The 20,402-nt window shown below is 43.2% G+C and overlaps 2 protein-coding genes across 5 annotated transcripts; one reads left to right on the top strand and one right to left on the bottom strand.

The window, feature by feature from the left end:
• Window positions 1–1,878: 1,878 nt before the first annotated feature.
• Window positions 1,879–8,799, top strand: dipk1b (divergent protein kinase domain 1B). Its single transcript, XM_056588172.1, has 5 exons — window positions 1,879–2,569; window positions 3,150–3,284; window positions 3,843–3,950; window positions 4,284–4,460; window positions 6,227–8,799. The coding sequence occupies exons 1-5, from the start codon at window positions 2,504–2,506 to the stop codon at window positions 7,037–7,039; spliced, it is 1,299 nt and encodes a 432-aa protein (XP_056444147.1). The 5' UTR covers window positions 1,879–2,503; the 3' UTR covers window positions 7,040–8,799.
• Window positions 7,900–19,313, bottom strand: mrps2 (mitochondrial ribosomal protein S2). 4 transcript variants are annotated; one of them, XR_008895328.1, is made up of 5 exons: window positions 19,105–19,313; window positions 13,920–17,199; window positions 11,113–11,227; window positions 9,978–10,868; window positions 9,682–9,801 (listed from the first exon to the last, which is right to left on the bottom strand). XR_008895328.1 is itself a non-coding variant. In XM_056588170.1 (4 exons), the coding sequence occupies exons 1-4, from the start codon at window positions 10,393–10,395 to the stop codon at window positions 8,395–8,397; spliced, it is 1,215 nt and encodes a 404-aa protein (XP_056444145.1). In that variant the 5' UTR covers window positions 10,396–10,807; the 3' UTR covers window positions 7,900–8,394. The 4 variants fall into 4 exon arrangements, 2 of the variants coding, with proteins under 2 accessions (XP_056444145.1, XP_056444146.1); XR_008895327.1 differs by having other exon boundaries at window positions 10,002–10,868; XM_056588170.1 differs by lacking the exons at window positions 11,113–11,227; window positions 13,920–17,199; window positions 19,105–19,313 and adding exons at window positions 7,900–8,950; window positions 9,375–9,495 and having other exon boundaries at window positions 9,978–10,807.
• Window positions 19,314–20,402: the final 1,089 nt, after the last annotated feature.

The raw sequence follows: 20,402 nt of genomic DNA, 5'->3' as shown, positions 1-20,402 counted from the left end.
CAAATGGGCCGGAGCTGTTTCAGGCAAGGCAGGCCAATGACCACCACCTCCACCACTGGGTGAGTTTATACATCAGAAAAACAGCAGTGGCAGGGCAACTAGGGCAGCCACCAGGAGAGACTGTGTTAGTATAGACGTAGTTAGTTTGGCCAAACAGTCTTCTCACACTTCCTATTGAAAGCACCAGCTTTCTATAATAAGAGATGGCTGATTAAAAACATAAAAACTGCAATCATCAATGGCTGATCTACCGTACTGCCGTTCTTTATACTGTACTTATTAATTATTTTTCATGTCTGTTTTCTCAATCTCTTCCTTATTTTTTTTACTTTCCTTCTTGCATTCTTTCATATTAATTGTATGTGATGATGTGTTGACCTGCCAAGGAACTACAGATGAAAATGTGGATATTTGCTAACTGTAACATTTACATTTTGAGTGTAAACAAACAATGTAAATTAATGTTCATGCTCTTTAAATGAACAAATAAATAAACCCATCCTCTCAACTAGAGTTCTGTCCACCAGCCTATATCTATGAATAGCTATATATATATATATTAGTGCTGTCAGTTCAACGCGTTATTAACGGCGTTAACGCAAACCAATTTTAACGGCGTTAAAAAAATATATCGCGCGATTAACGCATTTTTTTATTTTTTTTGGCTCAAAACAAAGAAGCAGTAGCCCGACTGCTATGTTCAAGGCAGTATGCTTGTATGTTCATCGTTTAAGTGCACTATAGGGTTTTTTTTTGATCAGAAACATTTGCACAAGTCAGGCCGATGCACTTCTCCATGTTGATAAGAGCATTAAAATGAGAACAATTAATGAGACAAAGAAATCAAGGGATATTTAGCATAGAAAAAAGATTTGTGATTAATCGCGATTAATCATGAGTTAACTATGGCATTAATGCAATTAATCGCTTGACAGCACTAATATAAATACATCTTTCTCTCTCGTAAATTGTATTTGTAGCTTTACTAAATCATACACAGACCATAATGTTTTGTTTTTTAAAAAGCCATTTAAGACGAAATATTATACCTTGAAAACAAAGTCATCTGAATTCATTCGTTTTTAATTCGCCTTTTTTAAATTCAAATAGGCCTTTCCAGTTGTAGGCCTAGGCTATTTCAGAAACACGAGTAGGCCTAAGATAAATGTCAAGGTTCAATCGTTCAGATAAGATTAAGCAAGTTGCAGATATTGGAAATGCGATATTGATTAGCCTATATGAAAGTGTGTGATTACATAGGCAGTCTTTCCGCACGGAACGGATATTCTCCTCCCAGTTCACTACACTCAACAGCTGACACCACGATAATAGCATATATCCAGCACCTTTAGAGTTATTTCTATAACAATATGTGTAGTAGGCCTAGGCCTATTGCCTTCCAATTGCCGATTAGTATATCAGGAAAGATTGCGTCTAACTTTTTTGCTCAAGAGAGATGGAATAGACAAAACTGGAGCGACTGGTCCCAATTGAGACGTTCAAGGGGATCACTGAAGTCGCATTAAGCAAGGATTGCTCGTGTTTTAAATAGCTTTCTTAATTGTCCCATTGGATTTTTTTGATGTATGAAATGTTGTTCTGGTTTTTGAATAAATGAAATAAATATATATAAGGTTAAAAATAATTATATATATATATATATATATATATATATATATATATATATATATATATATATATATATATATACATATATATATATATATATATATATATATATATATATATATATATATATATATATACATATATATATATACATATATAGATATACATATATATATAGATATCTCGCATCAAGTCGGATCTAAAATACATCTATAAATGAGGGCCTGTGCCTTTAAATAGGCGCTCAGCTGGATCGATGTGAACACGCTGCGATCCAAAGAGTAGGACGATGGCCACATGATGTTCCGGGACTGGTAGAGAATGCCAATTGGCACAAATTTGTGTGCCATCCAAAATATCGGACATTCTTTTTATTTCATTCGAGCTGACAGTGAATGCTGTGATCCATGAGGATAGAGGCAGGCGGCTCCCCGGAACCACGACGGACTCTCTCTGCTCATCCTTCCGAGAACCAGGACAGCGATGTAACCCGAAGTCCGGCTGCACCGAATAAACCGCTTGTGTATGACCAGTGAACATGCCGTCGCGGATGCGGAGTGTTGGTTTGCTGATGTGGTTCGCACTCTGCGGGTTCATTTACATTTAGGGGATTTTCCTGACGCTTTAATCCAAAGCGACCTACAACCATTCATTCACACAGCGACGGCGCAGTCAATCACGCAGGGCGACAGCACAGCTCATAAGGGTGAGTTGTCTTGCTCTGGACCACCTCGACACCGAGCCAGGAGTAGCCGGGGATCGAACTAGCAACCTTCAAGTTACCAGTCAACCCGTTCGACCTCCTGAGCTACTGTCGCACCGGGCCATGTGATTCAACGGGGACCCGCCATCCATCCCGACGGAGCGGCTCACGATGCCCAGGGCTCTACGGAGGCTGGTTCACTTTATGGTGTTCTGCCCTCTGTCGAAGGGCTTTCAGGTACGGACAGATAATAATACGCCATTTTCAAAATACCCCTTCTATAAGGCTGCTATCCACGTGTCAGTGGTCAATATGCTTCAGGCATTAATGAATAGGCTGCCCGACATATTCTAGTGCTCCCATCGGAGAGATGCTGACATCGATAGTGATGGACACTTTTTAACATAGCCTACTGATACCCATCTCCATGTATCTAACATAGAGCCAGCCCATATTAATGTGTTTAATTAACTTAATGTATTCCTTTGTGAATACAATTATAGGCAAAAACGTGTGAGATCGTATATACTGTAGATGCCAACCATACTAGGATTTTTGCATTCAGGGGGAATTTATGACTATTTCAGTCCCCATGTAAGTTTCCCTTCCAAGATTAGATGTAACCCTTTTAAATCTCTGACGTCTTGGGGGTGTCCCCCTTTCCCCTAGTCAGTTGCCTTCAAAACAAACCATTGCAGATGTGAAACTTCCATCATTCCATGGGGCTAAGTCCCCCAAAAGGTCAAGTCCTAGACTGGCCCCTATTTGATATTCATGATCTCCACGCCTTCATTATTTATATCCTTCATTTTCCCAGAGTCGCCTCCCAGCCATAAAGGTGAAGTACCTGCTGTTAGCATGGCTATGCATCCTGGGGGCCAGCTGGGTGGTCTACATGCAGTACGCCTCCTACACTGAGCTCTGCCGTGGACACGTCTGTCAAGTGGTCATCGTAAGTTATACTGGTGAACTTTAATGAACCTCTAAGTGCTTTACAGGGGTATCCTAAGCAGTAGGCTAGATATTATGCACCCGATTGTCTAAAGTGTATGCAATGTGTAAGTGTTGTTTGAGAAAAGTTATAGGCAGGTTGTAAATTAATTTCAGTTCAAGTATAAAAAAGCAGGGAATTAGAAGCAATTAATTGTGAACAAGCAAGGATCACTGTAGAGCAGCACATTAGACAGATGCGTACAACATAAGATATGGCTCGACCTACAGCTCACAATTAATGAGGGTGAGAATATCTCCCTCATTAATAGTGGCATAAAGTAAATAGGCCATAAAGTAAAATCCCACAACATACTGTGTGTAGTGGACACGTATCCAAATCCAACTCTTTCTCCTTCTAACATGTCTTTCCTTCTTAATAAACCAATCTGCTGTCCACAGCAGTTTCCTGACCGATCCGGGAAAGCAGGGGGTTTCACATGACTAAATTTAGACTAGATGGATCTTCTTGGGACATTTCCTGTGGTTAATGGCACTTGTTTCCTGTTTGGGTCTCCAGTGTGATCACTACAGGAGAGGAATCATCTCTGGGTCAGCCTGCAAGGCCCTGTGTGACCAGAGGACTCTGACCCTGCAGAGGTGCCTGTCCACATCCCCTGCTTACCAGGTACACACACAAGCACATGGAGCACACACACGCACATACACAAGCACACACATGCTCACACCCACATACGCAGACGAACACGTACGAAAACACACGCATACCACACACGCACACACACAGCCACATATATAGCGCATCCATCTCCAAACGGACAACTCCGAGAGCTATAATCAAAAGTGTGTTTATTTACATTAACATCATGAGAACCGGACGGATGCAAGGTGGGGCTTACTACATGAATCTTAGTGGGTACACATGTTGCAAGGACACTGAATGACGTATCGGTGGCGGAGGTGGTTCGCCTCGCCCCACCCACCTTCATGCTACATGTAGGTGTACGATGGCCAGTGGAAGGACCGGCCCGTGGTGATCAAGTGTGGGCTGCAGGAGAGCCTGAAGGCGGAGGGGGCTCCGGACCCAGGACTCAGACCGGAGACCAGCCTGTTTGACAAGCCCACCCGCGGGACGTCCATGGACGAGTTCAGGGAGATGCTCCATAGCTTCTTCAAGGTGCCTCTCTTCCTCGGTCTCTGCAGATATTACCCTTAAATGTACACCGGATAAACATTACACAAAGTCAATTATTACACTATTTAAAATATTTATTCTGTTCACATTCAACACAAACGCTTAACCAGCTGTCTGTGTCTCCCAGCGCACACTCAATACACCCGCACCCCTGTAGAGAACATCAGGGGAAGTGAAACTGGGGGATGTCCATTGCATGGTCAATGATGCATGGTTAATGCCAGGGGCCCTCAGCTGCTAGAACAAAGGTCATTAATTGAAACGCTTCAACATGTATAGAGGCAGGTAGTCACGTTATTGTGTCTCAACGCTGAAAGGCGCTATCGTACACAGTTGAGGGAAGCAGTGAATTAATGTTCTGGTCAAAGCAGCCAGTCTTTATAGTAAACCTTAGTGTGTAGTGCAGGGGAAAAACGATCCTATTATTATCAACATGTGCTTTTTGAAAAGGGATACATTTACACACTGGCTGTTAAAAGGGCGTCTATGCAAACAAACATTGAGAGCAGTTACTGTTATCTTGATTTATTGCTTTAATATTAGATTGCTAAAAACAATTTCCGTGTTTGGAAAAAGGCTTTATGTTACTTTAACTTCCATCCATAAAATTGTATTGAATAATATTTACATTTACATTTAGGGCATTTAGCAGACGCTTTTATCCAAAGCGACTTACAATAAGTACATTTGTCATAAGAAGTGAAACAACATATCGCTGTCAGTACAGTAAAGATGTTCATAGAACCAAGTGCAAGTACTAACAATCGCTAGGCTAACCCATTCCCCGTGTACAGCAATGATAGCAGCTACTGCAGATGCTACACAATTAAAGATATGGGTATTTTATGATATTATCTTTTTTTTCAGCAAAGGTCTTTACAAGGTCATTATTACTTTATTACCTATTTAAAGATGTACAGTATATCCTGATGAAATCACACATTTTAGAGTTGAATAACATGGTTGTCACCACTATATTAAAGGAGAATTCCGGTATTTTCAACATCGAGCCCTCTTTCTTGTTTGTCTAGGAGGAAATGAAGTGGTTAACACCGAAATTTAGAATATTGGCCCTGTATTTGGCTAATTTCGAATCACCCCTGCCTGCTTCACAACGGCTGGCTAAAACCTGTCCTTAAAACACCCCTAAATGTTCTTAAACGGAAACGGAAAGGGGGGGTGGTTGTAGTCTTTTTGCTCGGTTGTAGCCCTACTGTTGATTGAACCGATAGAACTGAGCGAAAAGACTACAACCACCCCCTTCCGTTTCCGGTTCCAGTCCGGTTTCCGTTCACATGGATTTACAAAATGCCAAATAAAACACGACAGAAACTGTATTTCGCTACGATACTTGATAAGGAACAACGAACACCACTGACCGCTCGATGAGTTTCACATTTCTGAGAACAAACGTTTAGGGGTGTTTTAAGGACAGTTTTGTGAATTCACATAGCCAGCCAATGTGAAGCAGGCAGGGGCGATTCAAAATGAGCCAAATACCCGAGACAGGACCAATATTCAAAATTAACCCCTAACCTCTACTTCATCCTAGACAAACCAGAAAGGGGGCTCAATGTTCAAAATACCGGAATTGTCCTTTAACATTTGTTCTTCTCGCAGATGCTTATACCTAACATAACAGGAAAAATAAGGATAGTGCTGCACAACCATAGTTTAAAGACTACTACATATTGCACTGTTACGGCCTTACTAACATACTGACGGTTTGAAACCCTGCACCCCTGAAGTCCAACCTGGGTGACCAGCCGTCCCTCAACGCTCTGGTGGAGCGGGTCATCACACTGGCCGACGTCACCCGGGACGGCAAGGTGTCACTGGCCGAGGCCAAGTCGGTGTGGGCCCTACTGCAGATCAACGAGTTTCTCCTGATGCTAGCGCTGCAAGAGAAGGAGCACACCCCCAAGCTGCTGGGCTTCTGCGGGGACCTCTACGTGACGGAGCGCGTGGCCCACAGCGCCCTCTACCGGCTGGACGTCCCCAGCTACCTGCGGCCCCTTGTCCCCGAGGCGGTGAGCTCCGGCCTCAACCGTTGGCTGGCCCCGGCCTGGCCCCGCCGCGCCCGCATCACCATCGGCCTGCTGGAGTTCGTGGAGGAGATCTTCCACGGCGCCTACGGCAGCTTCCTGATGTGCGACGCCAGCCCACGGCAGGTGGGTTACAACGGCCGGTACGACTGCCGCATGGCCGACCTGCGCAGCGTGGCGTCCGAGGCCACGGTGCGGGGGTACCTGCGCGGGCGGCGCTGCGAGACCAACGCCGACTGCACGTACGGCCGCGACTGCACCGCCACATGCGACCGGCTGGCCAAGCAGTGCAACCTGGAGGTGGTGCGGCCCAACCTGGCCAAGGTGTGCACGCTGCTGCAGGACTTCCTGCTGTCCGGGGCACCAGCAGAGCTGCGGCCGGACCTGGAGAAGCAGCTGCGCACCTGCGTGACGCTCAGCGGCCTGGCCAGTCAGATGGAGGTCCACCACTCGCTGGTGCTCAACAACCTGAAGACCCTGCTGTGGAAGAAGATCTCCAACACGCAGTACTCGTAAGACACACGCCAGCAGAGGGGTGGGGTTAGGGGCTGGGAGAAGAGACCTGGTCCTGTAGGACCGAGAGGAAGCACTGCAAGGATGTTTTTTTTTGCAGCAGGGTGTGACCCACTAACGTTTGTCAGTGGGATTTTTTCTGGTTGCCAATGGTACATTATCGGTTTTTACACAAGACTATGAATTAGATGAAACTGTGAATTTATTAAATAAAAGCAGAAGCCTCTTTCAAATATGCTTTGTGTTGTAAAGCTTAGTATTATGTCAATCTATTATTGAGAGGGATTTTGCCTGTGTTTGAAAACAAAGAAAATAAATATTTGGTTTTCTGAAATAACCAATTGCCCTGGTTTTCGCAAATACATTTAAATTTGAAATATTATTTGTTGTGGAAACATCAATAGGTTACTAATGCATGTTTTACTTTCACTAGTGCAAGGGATATTGTTTTAGATCATAAAATGGTCATTTTCCCTAAGATCTTGATACAGTTTAGGACAACTGAGCATTATTAAGTTAATAAGGGTTGAACCTATCACATAACTAACATTTTATGACCAGGGTAAAAATACTGAAAAGCCCATTTGCAAATTGAGCATCTTACATGTATTTCTGGCGATTGAAGAAATGTGAGGGCCTTCAAAAGGTCAATGTCTACTACTTGATTGCTATTGAACACAAGATACGATGCAAACAGTTTAAGCTTGCTGCAAGCCTTATCAGGAGCACCAACCCCAGTAGGCTTGTGTCCAAGTCCTTCATTTTCAAACAAATATTTGATAGGGTTTCATTGACTATCGAGTAAGCTCAAAAGCAATCAATTGGAGTAATTTTGAATAAGCTATTATATATTATATATAATTATAAATAACAGGAAGCCCCGGTATCATATTTCTTGGTTCTGAATACAACACATTCACATTTCAGCCCCCAGAAGTCATGTTTAATCAAGAAAAAACATTGCTATGGATGGAAATGTGAATTTGAACACTTGAAATTACTATTCTAACCGTCAACTTAGGACAAGAAAACATAACCGTAAATTCTGAACAAGAAAACAGATTTTATTGAGTAATATTCAGTCTTATACGTTTCAGACCAAGTGACAAAGAAAAAAGAAAGTGTTGAGTAGAAGGACATCTGAGATTACTATTTACAAACCCGAGCATCCACCGTTGCATATCTGCTGCATAGCATTCAATCACAATACAACATCCCAAAACCGAATGCCGAGGCTCAACAACTGAACGTGACAGTAAGATGAAATCACCATCAAACCACCTAACCCGCAGTAGAAGGTCTTGACCTTAGCGAGGCATCATTCAAAAAGCAAACAAAATGCGTCTCAGTCCTGGGGCTCACGAGCTCTGTGTGGGGGGCGGCGGCTGCGTCATCAACCCGTGCAGCAGCTCCATCTGCCGCCGCTTGTCCTTAGCCCGGTTCACCGTTATCTTGAACAGGCGGCAGTACAGCTCCATGGCAAGGGGCGTGTCGTCGTTGCCGGGCACCGGGTAGGTCAGCAGGCTGGGGTTGCAGTTGGTGTCCACCATGCCCACCGTGGGGATGTTCATCTTGGCAGCGTCGCGCACGCCGACATGCTGCTGGAACACGTTGTTGAGCGTGGACAGGAAAACCACCAGGTCAGGGAGCCTCACGCCGGGCCCGTACTGGATGGGCGCGTTGGTGAGCAGGCCGCCCTGCCAGTAGCGGGTGTGGGCGTACTCCCCACAATCCCTGGCCGTGCTTTCCACCAGGTGGCTGAACTGGCGGCGGCGGCTGACGAAGAGGATGATGCCGCCGCGGTACGCTACGTGGGCCGTGAAGTTGAGCGCCAGTTGAAGGTGCTCCACGGTCTGGTCCAGGTCGATGATGTCCTGGTCCAGACGGCAGCCAAACAGGTACGGCTGCATCAGCCTCGGGGGGAGAAAGAGATAAGGTTCTGGGTTCAATCCGTGAGCTCTTCATCCGTCAGCGAGATAGCCTAACATCCACCAAAATGAAGAGGAGCCTATACATTCAGGCCTTGGCAAGTAAGTTGCTACTGGCTCCTTTTTAAATTCTGTAAATATCAGATTCCCTCTCATTTTTGCTGACATAATAACTACGGTTAAATTAACAGTATTAGTCAACCATAATTGAGTGATCTTAGTGGGAAGCAATTTTATCTTTCGGTTGTAACCATAACAGCCAATGCAGTGAAATATTCCCTTTTTCTCACAATTAAATACATCACAATTACATCACATACAAAATACCAAACAGCTAACCGAAACAATTGTTTTTGAGAAAGCAGCCTACCATTTCCCCCAAAACCTCGGATTTGTAAAATTCCTCATACCTGTGTCTGCATCCTTTTTTGTGACCAAGGTGAACTCTTGCATCGAACAAGTCTTTCAAAGAGAAAAGCTCTGACAGGCGGAAGAAGTCTTCAGTCTCCAGTGGCTGGCTCAGGATTTTGTCTAGATAAATAACACAGTAAATTAAGAGCAGAATCATCGCCATGTCATTTGTGTATGATGCTAACCGGGGTACTGTGTACTATGTTTACTAAGTGTACTATTTGTACTAGGTGTACTGTATACAACGGGAATATGTGTACTAGGTGCACTATGCGTACGTCTCAAGTAACGCAGGAATATGCTCACCTGTCGCGTTAATGTCCGCTTGGATCTGAGGCGACTTTATTTGTGCTGCAGCGACAGAGAGATGCCCATGGCTGGAGCACCCGACTGGTACAAATCGAGGATTACATAAAGCCCAAATACCTGGAAAATAACAGAACTAAGGACATGAAGAAGCACGGCGCTAAGCTCAACCTGACCACCAACATGCAGCTACCGAACCATGACACACATTGTTCACCTTACAGACGAGTTAAAGGTTTCATTATCCTTACTAGACAACGGTGGACATTTGATCACAAAAGGTATATAACGCTCACCTTCAATAAAATTACATATCATACCTTTCGTTAAAACTCGGGCGGCCATGCTTGCTGATGTTCCCACCCACAGAAGGTCACAGCGTTCCCAATGTCTGTGTTGCCAGATTGGGTAAAATTGGGCAGGAAATCTGACCCAATCTTCTTGCTGCCATTGGTCCGCGAGGTCCCCGAAATGACGTAAAGCCTGTGCGCCGGTACACGCGACGCTTCTTTGTGACATCACCGTTGAAAATGGACTACACTCATTACCTATTAAACCTATTAAACAAAGACTACACTTCCCATATAATCGAGCATTCAAGAACAAACGTAACAACTTTATTAAGTAATACACTATCAGCCACTGACACAAGCTAACTCGAAGGATGTCCGCTGAGAACGTGTATAAAGGGGATTTTGTTTGTGACAAAAACATGGTAATCGTTTGAACAAGTGTAAGAACGCATATTCAATATGGGCAAATGCATTGTGTCTACATTTATTCCTCCGCTTGCTCTCTACATTTCTGAGAGCTCAAACAAAATAACAAATCATTTGTTGGAGGTAACCATGGTCCTAACACTGTGTAGTCATAAAGCTGCATCAATATCATTTAGAATATGTATAACAAAAAATTGAAAGTAAAAAAAGTGTCTTCACTGAAAAAATAACATAACATTGAATGAAACCCGAGTTCTGCTCTGTCTTCACTGAAATAAAACGTAACATTTTATGAAATCCGAGTTCCGAACTACCTAAACAAACTGTTAACCTTTAATTTTTTTTTAAAACCTAACCTTGAATAATTTGCATTAATTTCAAGGCTTGTATACTAACGTGGTGTGCACCTCTCTACACACTCGAACGGATGAACGTAAGCTTTCTTTTGACATGCTCCAAGGTCTTGTTCTGTGAAATGAATCAAATTAACACAATTACAATCTTCAGAAATTCCAAGGCGATTCACAGAAACTGTGGACGATGAGAGTCAGACAATTTCCATCGTCAGACTATAAGAAAACCCCTAGAAGATCGAGAAAATACTCTTAAACTCTAAACTGCCATGCACTGCGGGATAACGGATGCACAAATACTTAATTGCAATAGTGATATGTTCGATTGCAGCTTGGCTATAGTTTTTCTGACTATGTACCTTTGAGCGAAGCCCCTTCCTGTATCTTCTGGGAAACATGTTGCTCCTCTCCCCTGTGGTCAGGGCTATGTAAGGCTTGAGAGGAACGCCAGGATCAATTGCCCTGGCCAGAGACCTGAGCAAGAAGGTGTAGGAGATTAATCAGACTGCACCTTTACTGCTACTGACTATGAAGTACTAGCCCACTGCTATCCCTGCTCTAGGTAGCTTGTCACTTCAGCCAACATTTTTGGTGCAGAATCAGGTAATTAGACATTAGATTACTTTGAAAGTGAATTCCAATGATTACAATAGTCAGACACAAATCGAAATCAACCCAAATATATTCTTTCTTAATTTAGTTTATGTAGAAAAAGGCACGATAGTCTAGATGCGAGATTACTCTGTAAACAAGTGTGACCTTACACAAGTAGTCTCCTCCGAATTGTACAATTTACATATTCAAATATAACCATTCAATTGAAACAGGAACATTTTAAACAAAAGAAGAAAGTCTTAAAGGTGCAGTGTACAGAATTGAGTGGCATCTAGCTAAACAGACTTGGCATAAATGGAATCTAATATTGATCAGCAAGTATAATATAATATACAATCCCATTGTATATTATACAATGTCCCATACAAATAGGAATTGTGTTCACTCCATCTTAGAATAACCCCTCTATATCTACATAAGGAGTGGGTCCTCTTCCACAGAGCATACCATGTTGGTCCACCCCGATTGTACCGTAGCCCAGAACTGACGAATGGCTTTAGAGACCGGAAAGTTTTTTTTATAAATGCTACCACAATGCGGAATAATCAACCATCATCTCTATTTTACTTGTAAGCTATGACCTATAGTTGCACGTACTAAATCACAAATAAAATGTATGAATCTATTAAGGAACTTCAGTCCTTGAACCATGGCGACTCAATTCTGTTGACGATAACATAATTTTTGCTTCTCCTACGTGGTAGGAAATTGGAAGGGGGGGGGATTTCATTGGCGTGATCTGTAACCTCATAGGTAGATGATACTATATATTACATCCTGCACTTTTTAATAGCATAATGGGTAGCCAAACCCACATTTCAGAATGATAAACAATGAATATTTTTTATCCACTCTTTATTGCAGTCAGTTGAACCTAAAAGATACAGCTATGTTTTTTTTCTTTCATTTGAAAGGATTAAAGAGAGGAAAAAAAACACTTTATGCAAAATATTTACAAAAACTGGCAATGCACAGCATATTCAGCAAGTCTTTTTTTTGATAAACAAATATAAATAACTTTTCACATAGGAAATTCAAGAAAACATTTATAGGACCAACATAACAGAAGTTAACACACTGAAAGTCAAAACTAGTAGAGAGAGAGAGAGTGAGAGAGCGAGAGAGCGAGAGAAAACAAAGATTAGGACCCGGTGACACTCAACAATTTTAAGTTACAGAGAACTGGTCTAGGACCAGCAAAAAGGTGACCCTTATATTTCCATTCCTTCCGATAAACCCTTAATAAAAAACAGAGACACTGTAAACAGAAGTAAAGACTGTGATGCTTCACGTTAGTAGAGTAGATAATCCTCCTTGCCTTCCTATTTTGTGTTGCATTGCATTGTGGGAGGGAACACGTGTGATGAACAGATTTATAAGGCCTTCTCTATAGTTCAAAAGGATTAATTGCTATAGATTTCTAGCATTAGTATTTCATCAAATTAAGATTAAGGCATCAGCCCCATTGAAGTACCAATTCGGGTTCACTAGATCCAATGATTCCCAAAGACAAATTATTTGGCCCAAAGTGAAATAAAGGGAGAAAGATTGTAATTAATAATATTTTGTTATTGTAGCCCATCTCGCGACATTTACCATTAGAGGATATGTGATGACAAATGTAAGTTAAGTTACAGTGGCAAACCGTTGAAAAGGGAGGGACTAACGGCAGGTAAAGAACAGGTAATAGCAAGTTATAAGTAGGATCGGATAGTATAGGTTATAAGTGGGCCTGTTACTAACTGTTAGCTTGGTGTTGTACAAGTTCACTCCATTGACTGCTTGAGGAACAAGTTTATACTGACAACGAAGCTCAGCTAATAGTTCAGATGGTGTACTAAAGGACTGCAACCAATCTTACATATATACTGTAGGATGTATGATATGACAAATTTAAACTTTTTATCGTATATACCAGCTGATCCTCAATCGTTTTCTCCTTTAGGTTTCATCAAATGCTCTTCTCCTTAGCTCAACATAATCAAGCAAGCCCAAATGAAATAAGCCTATATTTTATAAGAGCCAGTCTAATAAAAAGTTACAAAAAACAGTGAATTGCACAGTGAAATGCTATTACTCCTGTGTCTCTGTTAATGACCCTAAGCCATACATTGTTGTGCATTTGAAATGTGAATTATTAATCCTTTTCTTCCTCTGTAGGATCAATGTTTGCTGTGTCATAGAACAGCAATTCCTTCGATTTTAACTTGGGCTAATCTCGAGAAGCAATTGTTCCAATTGTTTTGAGTCTGGAAGTCTGGAAAACCTATTAATGGTATTGGCAAAATAAACTGCACACCACAAGGGAAGGTTATTGCTGGTCAAGGCTCAATGATAGTCAAATCAAAAGGCAAATTAAGTCTCCTAGGCTCGAGGGGCTGGGATGGGGGGAGGGGGTAACTTCTATGGCGACGAAATTCCCTTTGATTCCTATAAAAATCAAATTGATACTTGCTTACGTCTAAGTGGGGCCCACTCATCTAATGAGGGTGTTTCATTTTGGCTAGAGATGCTAGGTGGCTGTGTTCATCGTAGTGGTGCCTGTACTTACATCGAAGAAACTCCCCGGGTCTTCTCTGTTTCACGCCTCTCCTCTAGCTCACAATCTGTCTCGTCTACAAAATCTTCAACCTCCATCTTTACTGACTGCACTGCCTTCTCAGCGGACTCAAACTCCTCCCTTCCTTCATTGCCCCTGCTGGTCAGCTTTTCTGCTCTCCCTTCGCTCATGGGACTGGCCTGGACCCAGACCTGGCCGCTTCTACGTGTGGGGTCTAGCCTGGTGAACGCACCCTGGTCCTGTTCGCTAGGAGGGGCCAAGCGACTCTCCCTCTCTGCCTGACTCTGCTTCCCGGATGAGAGTCCCATCATAGGAGACCTCCCCAGGCTATGTTTTGTGGCAAAGAAAGGGTTAGGCACAGAACTAGACATTGGGTTTACAGGTGTCTCTGGGTAGTGGCGAATAGGCGAGACCGGTTGGCTGTTTCTTGCGGATGTCCATAGAGTGACAGGTGTGTGTGGTTTGGGGTTTATCCTTGCCCTGTGAAAAGGTGTTGCTGCTGCTGCTGCTGCTGCTGCTGCCGCCGTCTCGTTCATACTGGAGGAAGTGATATGGGAAGAAGGCTGAATGGCAAACACAGGCCTGGTGTTCTTGATGGGGAGTCCCAGGCTTTGACGCCACTTCATAGCGTCAGAGAAAGGCTGAACGACGCTGGGACTAGTAGCCGGCCGAGCTCTTGCCTTTTCCAAATGAGAATTAGAACTGGCATGACCACTCCCAATGGAAGGCCTCAGCTCCTCTCGCTTCACCACTCCATCTGTGTGCTGCAAAAGAGAAGGACTACGGGACAGGAGAGACGGGTGACATGTAGTTCCAATCGTCAAAGGAGTCATCGAAGACAGTCCGTCCTCACACAACTTGCTTTGAACGTCAGGTAGGCGAGTGTTCTCTGGTGTTGGAATTTCAGCCAGCTGACTTTCCAATTTAGTCGCTTTTTCTGTTAACTGCTTACTGATGCTGCCATAGATCGGCCGATCCTCGTCCTTGTTTCTAGTCTCTGTGGGGATGACCTTGGCCTTTTCAGCCAGGAATTTCCGGATCTCCTGTTCAATGCTGTCATCGCTGTCTACTGAGCTGTTGTCTTCACTTCCTTGAACAGCACTCTCACTAGTATAAAGCGACAAAACATTTCCACTTCCTGTCCCTTTTAATTGGTCTGTTTCTCCTGCTCCGCCATCATCTATTCTTTTGATAGTTTGCTTCTGTTGTGATGGGCTCTTCCTACTCACTTTAGTCTTCTCGCTCATATCCCTGTTTTTGATGGGAGCTTTCTTCAAAACCACCCTCTTAGAAACAGGGTTGAGTTTTTGCTTTTTTGTTGGAATGCCGTCACAGGGCTCAGGATCCTTGAGGCACTTCCTTGATTTCAGCTTCATATCTCTCGTCTTTCTTTTCAACTTCTTCTTAGTCTTGAGCAAGTCTTTTATCGCCGTGTCCAGGTCCTCGTCACTATCTAGAGAGCTGCTCTTGTCTCCTCCCCTCTCAGTCTTGTCGAATTCAACAGAAGATGGCGACAGCTCCATCTGGTAAGATACGAGGGAACTTGATCCTTCCCCGTCTTTCAAAGCAAGCTCATTCATCCTTTTGGGGCTTGTTACTGGCTTCTTGCAGTCTTGCGATTTCAGTTTTCTTCTCTGAGTAAGTGACAGTCTCAGAACCTTTTTCTGGATTGATTCTGGTTTTCCCTTCGCCATATCCGGCTCATTCAAGCTGGCTGGCAGTGAGGAGAGCGTGGCAGTAGTCTGAGGCTGTTTCTGCATTTGGGCCTTCTGCTCAAGGAACATACAGATTTCTTGTTCAATTCCGTCTTCACTGTCTATGGAACTGTCACTACTTCCACCCGCGGTTGTAGAAGGGCCCGATAATGTCTCATTTGTATTGAAGCCGTCAATGCTGACAGTAGCAGTGAACGCTGCAGGCATTACAGCCTTTGAAATATCTAAAATTGCCTCAGCACACATGAGCTCTGCGGGTGTGGTCTTTGTAGTGGTTGGGGAGTGAATCTTAAAGGGTTCTTCTTTTAACAGAAGTGTCCCATTCCCATTACTGTTCGAGCTGCCAAATAGTGAGCTTTTGGGTAGGAGAACAGATGACAGAGGGGGGCCAGATTGCAGATTCTTATTTTTACTTTTCTTTTTGGATTTAAGTTTGTTTATTTTTTCTGTGTTTGAACTACAGAGAGACTGCAATGGTGACTTTATACTAGGCCTTTGCTTGAGCAAAAGTGGTTTGGGCACATTCTTTTCTTTTAATTGCTCGCGTTGGTAGCTGCGAATGGCCTCTTCAATCCCATCATCACTGCTACTGGAGTCAGTAAGGTCTTGTGATGTAAAGGAGTTGCAGGCTTCCTTGCTTCCAATCTCCTTATCTTTTTTCTCCAACTGGTACTTTTGGATGGCCTCCTCAATCCCATCATCACTACTTGAGTCCAGTGAATCCTTCTCTGTTTTGACTGGGACCGGGTCTTTTGCTTTTTTATCCAAGTTGTTTTCCATTACTTTTTTGGGTTCTTTGGATAGCACACTTTTGGTTGTCATACTTTTTTCCATTTTCTTAACGGGGATGTCTTTGAAGGGAAGGGAATTATTTTTTGTCACTGAACTCTGAACTGGTGCCATGGGGGTTTCAACTTCAGTGATTTTTGAAAACTGGTGGTTGGCACTTAAGACTATATTGCTGTCGGAATGTTGTTTACAAATCTCAGGGACAGGAGGGCTTTTCCGATGGACTTTTGAAGGGAGAAGGATGTTGGATGACGGTTCTTCATTGCGTTTATGTCCGTCCTTTTCCTTTAGGTACTCCAATATAGCTTCCTCAATCCCTCGGTCCACACTGTCATCACTGTCCGAATCCTGGCTCTCGGATTTGACTGGAAACACTGATTGCGTTTGTCGGGATTCAGTACCAGAACCTGTTGATGATTTGGCTCCTACCAAAGGGCCCATTCCAAACTTGCAGGCCTCGAGGTGCACTTCCTGTCCTTGCGGCACGTTTCCTACGATCTCGTCACCCATGTCAATGGAGGACTGGGTGCTCCTCAAGCTTTTAATGATCATCTGGACCTTATCCTGGATGTTGGCGTCTCCGGTCGACAACTCACTGTCAGAGCTGTGTAAGCCGTGGAGGCTAAAGTCTGGGGGTGGGCCACAGGTCCTCCATTCTGTATGAGTTGCTGCAAATGGAGGCACATTCATCAAGTACATTCTAGTGGGCCGGGGTGGGATGAATCATGGGAGTGCTGAAGCCTCCACTCAGAGTCCCATTGTCCAATCTGTGAATAGAAAAAGCATAAATATATAAATATATACACCGTATAACATGTCTTGTTTTGTAAATCAACAAATCAATGCCTTATTTACATTTGTGTCTCTACATGTCCAAACTTATACATTTGTATTTAATGTATGGACAGGTTCTCCTTATTGTTGTTTCGTATTAGACATGCAAATGTTTAACAGACATTGCCAACGACTATGGCTATGTATGCGTTAGATAAGGTCAATGATCATGATGAGGAATTGTTTATACTTTAATTGTAAGTAGATAGTGTCTGTCTATTATCGACTCAAAGAAAGGATCATCTTAAATGTATTTCATATTGTATGCTAATGGTCTTTGTTATAAGTTGTGCTTTAATTCCAATATTTGTTTGTGGTTATTCTGCAGCTTTTCTAACGTTAGCCGCAACAACGATTATATGCTATGTAATACAATACGTTTTTATACACAATACTGGCAGTGGTTTATGTCACCTACTGTATACTGTTGATGAGACCCGAGTATCATTATTGTTTTTGAATAGCACAAAAATGATATGTGAACTCAAGAATGGCAAATCAACAATCACCACAATATGCCCCTTGCCTGCTGATAAATAATCTTTAGCCAACCTTAGGTAATAAACCCATACATTAACCTAAATGGTAGGGTACCACTAATGGTATTCTTTATCTGGGATGATTAGGTTCCTAAATAACAATGGGTTACTAAAATTGCTGCTACAACAGGGAAGAAAATATAATTCGAGCTGGATGAAAATAGGGCAACCATGTAACCGAGCTTATTCAGGCACAGTATAACCATGTCAAGTTGGCATTGTATGGCTAAATCAGCCAAAAAGGGGATTATAGCGTTCGGTTGAGCGAAGTGCCGAAGAAAAGCACCTCGGTTATGTTTGCATTTAGGTAACAGTAAAATTATTATTATCATTAGTTAGCCAATCTGCTGTAACATTAGTTCATGGAAGACAATGATCTAGCTGGTTGCGATCTATCTGGTTGAGATCTATCTGGTTGAGATCTAGCTGATTGCAATCTAGCCAGATCAGATCTAGCCGGTTCAGATCTAGCCGGGGTACACCTTGCTCCCCTCCATGCTCGGTGCTCACCAGTCCACCAGGAGAACATAGCGGCTATGAGATGCATTCAGTGCACAAACCTACTCCAAGGCAGTCGACAAGTCATCCAAGAGTTAAGCTTAAACGCAAAACAAAGTACACATTTAATTGAATTACAACGAAGCCCAGAACCCTAACCCAGCAGCAAAGAACAATCCGATACGTAACAAAACGAAATAAAATAACGTTAGACAAAACCCCGTGCGGCGGGGTGTAATGTTGTGTTAAGTTCACGTTAAGTTTGTTTGACAGCATATCCACCGAGCACAGAAAGTTTCGTGTGGCCAACATTGATGCCGCGTTGTTCCGTGTTATATAACCCGTCGTTTCGTTTTCTGCCTTCCCCCCGACAGACTGCCCGCCTCGCTGCCGCAGAGCGCCGCCGCCTGTCCCCGTAGCGCTCAGCCGGCTCAGGGCGCACCGAGGCCCGGTGTGGGGCTGCAGGAGACTCCGCAGAGCAACCATGTTTCTCCGTAACGGCCATACTGGTAGCTCTGCGATACTGCTCGATTACGACTCAAAACGGAGCCAATGCTCGTGAACAGTTGGTGTACGGCGTTAGGAACCCGATATTTAAAACATGCTGAACCCACAGGACACATTGACAACACGACCATGCCCATTCGGGGACTTGGAAGACACTTGCGGGGCCTGCCTTACTGCAAGCCCGGCATTTTTTCCCCAACCGAAGAAAGGCTTTTGTATTGTGGCGAATACTTAGCATGTAGGCTCTCTGTTGAACATATCTGATAAACACGAACGATTCCGAGTACCACTTACCTTACTATGGTGCAAAAAACGGTCCAAGGAAATGAAATTGCCCACAGCGTTGCTGTATTATATATATCGGTGTATGCTCAGTAAAACATGTCGGTGCTCCGGTCCACACACCGCCGCGGACACGCGCCTTCCCTGGAGCTCCCGGGGTCGAGTCCCCTTCCTGGCTGCTGGCTGTCGGGCAGTCCGTGCACACTGACTGTTCACCATTGTGTGCCACCCACAGCATCTTGGATGATTATCTGGTTATCTGTGAATGACAATTAAGAAGCATTGTTATTTTTTCATTTAATTCTAATAAATGCAGAAACTATCAACATGAATGATCAGGGTTTTTTTGTATGCCAAACTTGGTTTACTTAGGCTACTTATAATAGCTTTATTTAGGTAATTATACTGGACTGTGAACTTGTGTGTAGACTATTATAATACCACGTTAAATATGCTATTCTGTTTTGTTCGTTTGGATAATAGTATTGATATTGTATTACATAAGTTTGTATTACTGTTGTGTTATACACCTTGATCCAAAGTGAGAACATCCAGGCTGGGCATTAAAACATGATCAAAGAACAAGACACTGAAAGGAACTGAATAAATATCTGATCTAACGTAAAACCCTTTCTTTAGGTGGTAAGCCAACATTTTCCCTACCTATTTCTGTTGCAACACCACAGGCCTTCAAACCCTTGATAAAAAATTGCTCTGTTACGAGTATGGACCAAAACATTTCAGGTGTTTAGAATCCCCCCAACCTGTACATGAGGGAAAAGGCTCAAATACAGGTCTTCGTATGTAAATGTAGAAAGGAGAGAATGTTTATGGTGGTGAGGCCTGTGGCACTAGATCATGGCACATTGATGTATTCCTCCTATGTTTCTCGTGTGGGGGAAACGGAGGCGAAGTGAGCACAAAACAAATATAACTATCCACATGGTGTGTTTGTTTGGCAATGGTGATGTTACAGCTTTATTTTCAGGTGTGTTCAAGCCAGAAATACTGTTTGGTCTCCAGGTTACTATCGATTGCACCTCCTCTAATTAGCATTTATCCCTGTAATGCACTCATTTGTTTGGGTTTATCTGAAGGACTGAGACATCCCCTTATTAAAAAGATGCATAGCTGAGGTAGGGTTAAGCCAATATTCCAAGACATTGATTCTTCTGGATAATGAAACTAAGAAAGGGCAAACTGGTCCACATGGTTTCTTGTTAGAAGACTCATTCGAGCTGCCAAAGGGTTGATACGTTTCTGGACAGAATATTGATCACAAAAACGTTAAACCCTCTTGCACCGGTGAT

Source organism: Gadus chalcogrammus, chromosome 4 (assembly GCF_026213295.1).
Source record: "Gadus chalcogrammus isolate NIFS_2021 chromosome 4, NIFS_Gcha_1.0, whole genome shotgun sequence".
NCBI classification, from domain to species: Eukaryota; Metazoa; Chordata; class Actinopteri; order Gadiformes; family Gadidae; genus Gadus; species Gadus chalcogrammus.
The sequence above is the reverse complement of the archived record's forward strand: the minus strand, read 5'-3'. Positions and strand labels throughout refer to the sequence as shown.

Excerpts from the sequence above, each read along its gene's own strand:
- dipk1b (XM_056588172.1), top strand. The coding sequence starts at position 2,504 with ATGCCCAGGGCTCTACGGAGGCTGGTTCACTTTATGGTGTTCTGCCCT. Across the intron at positions 2,570-3,149 it reads CTCTGTCGAAGGGCTTTCAG|AGTCGCCTCCCAGCCATAAA; the intron begins GTACGGACAGAT and ends TCATTTTCCCAG. Across the intron at positions 4,461-6,226 it reads TGCTCCATAGCTTCTTCAAG|TCCAACCTGGGTGACCAGCC; the intron begins GTGCCTCTCTTC and ends GCACCCCTGAAG.
- mrps2 (XM_056588170.1), bottom strand. The coding sequence starts at position 10,395 with ATGTTTTTGTCACAAACAAAATCCCCTTTATACACGTTCTCAGCGGAC. Across the intron at positions 9,802-9,977 it reads GATATGTAATTTTATTGAAG|GTATTTGGGCTTTATGTAAT; the intron begins GTGAGCGTTATA and ends GTTATTTTCCAG. Across the intron at positions 8,951-9,374 it reads AAAAAAGGATGCAGACACAG|GCTGATGCAGCCGTACCTGT; the intron begins GTATGAGGAATT and ends TCTCCCCCCGAG.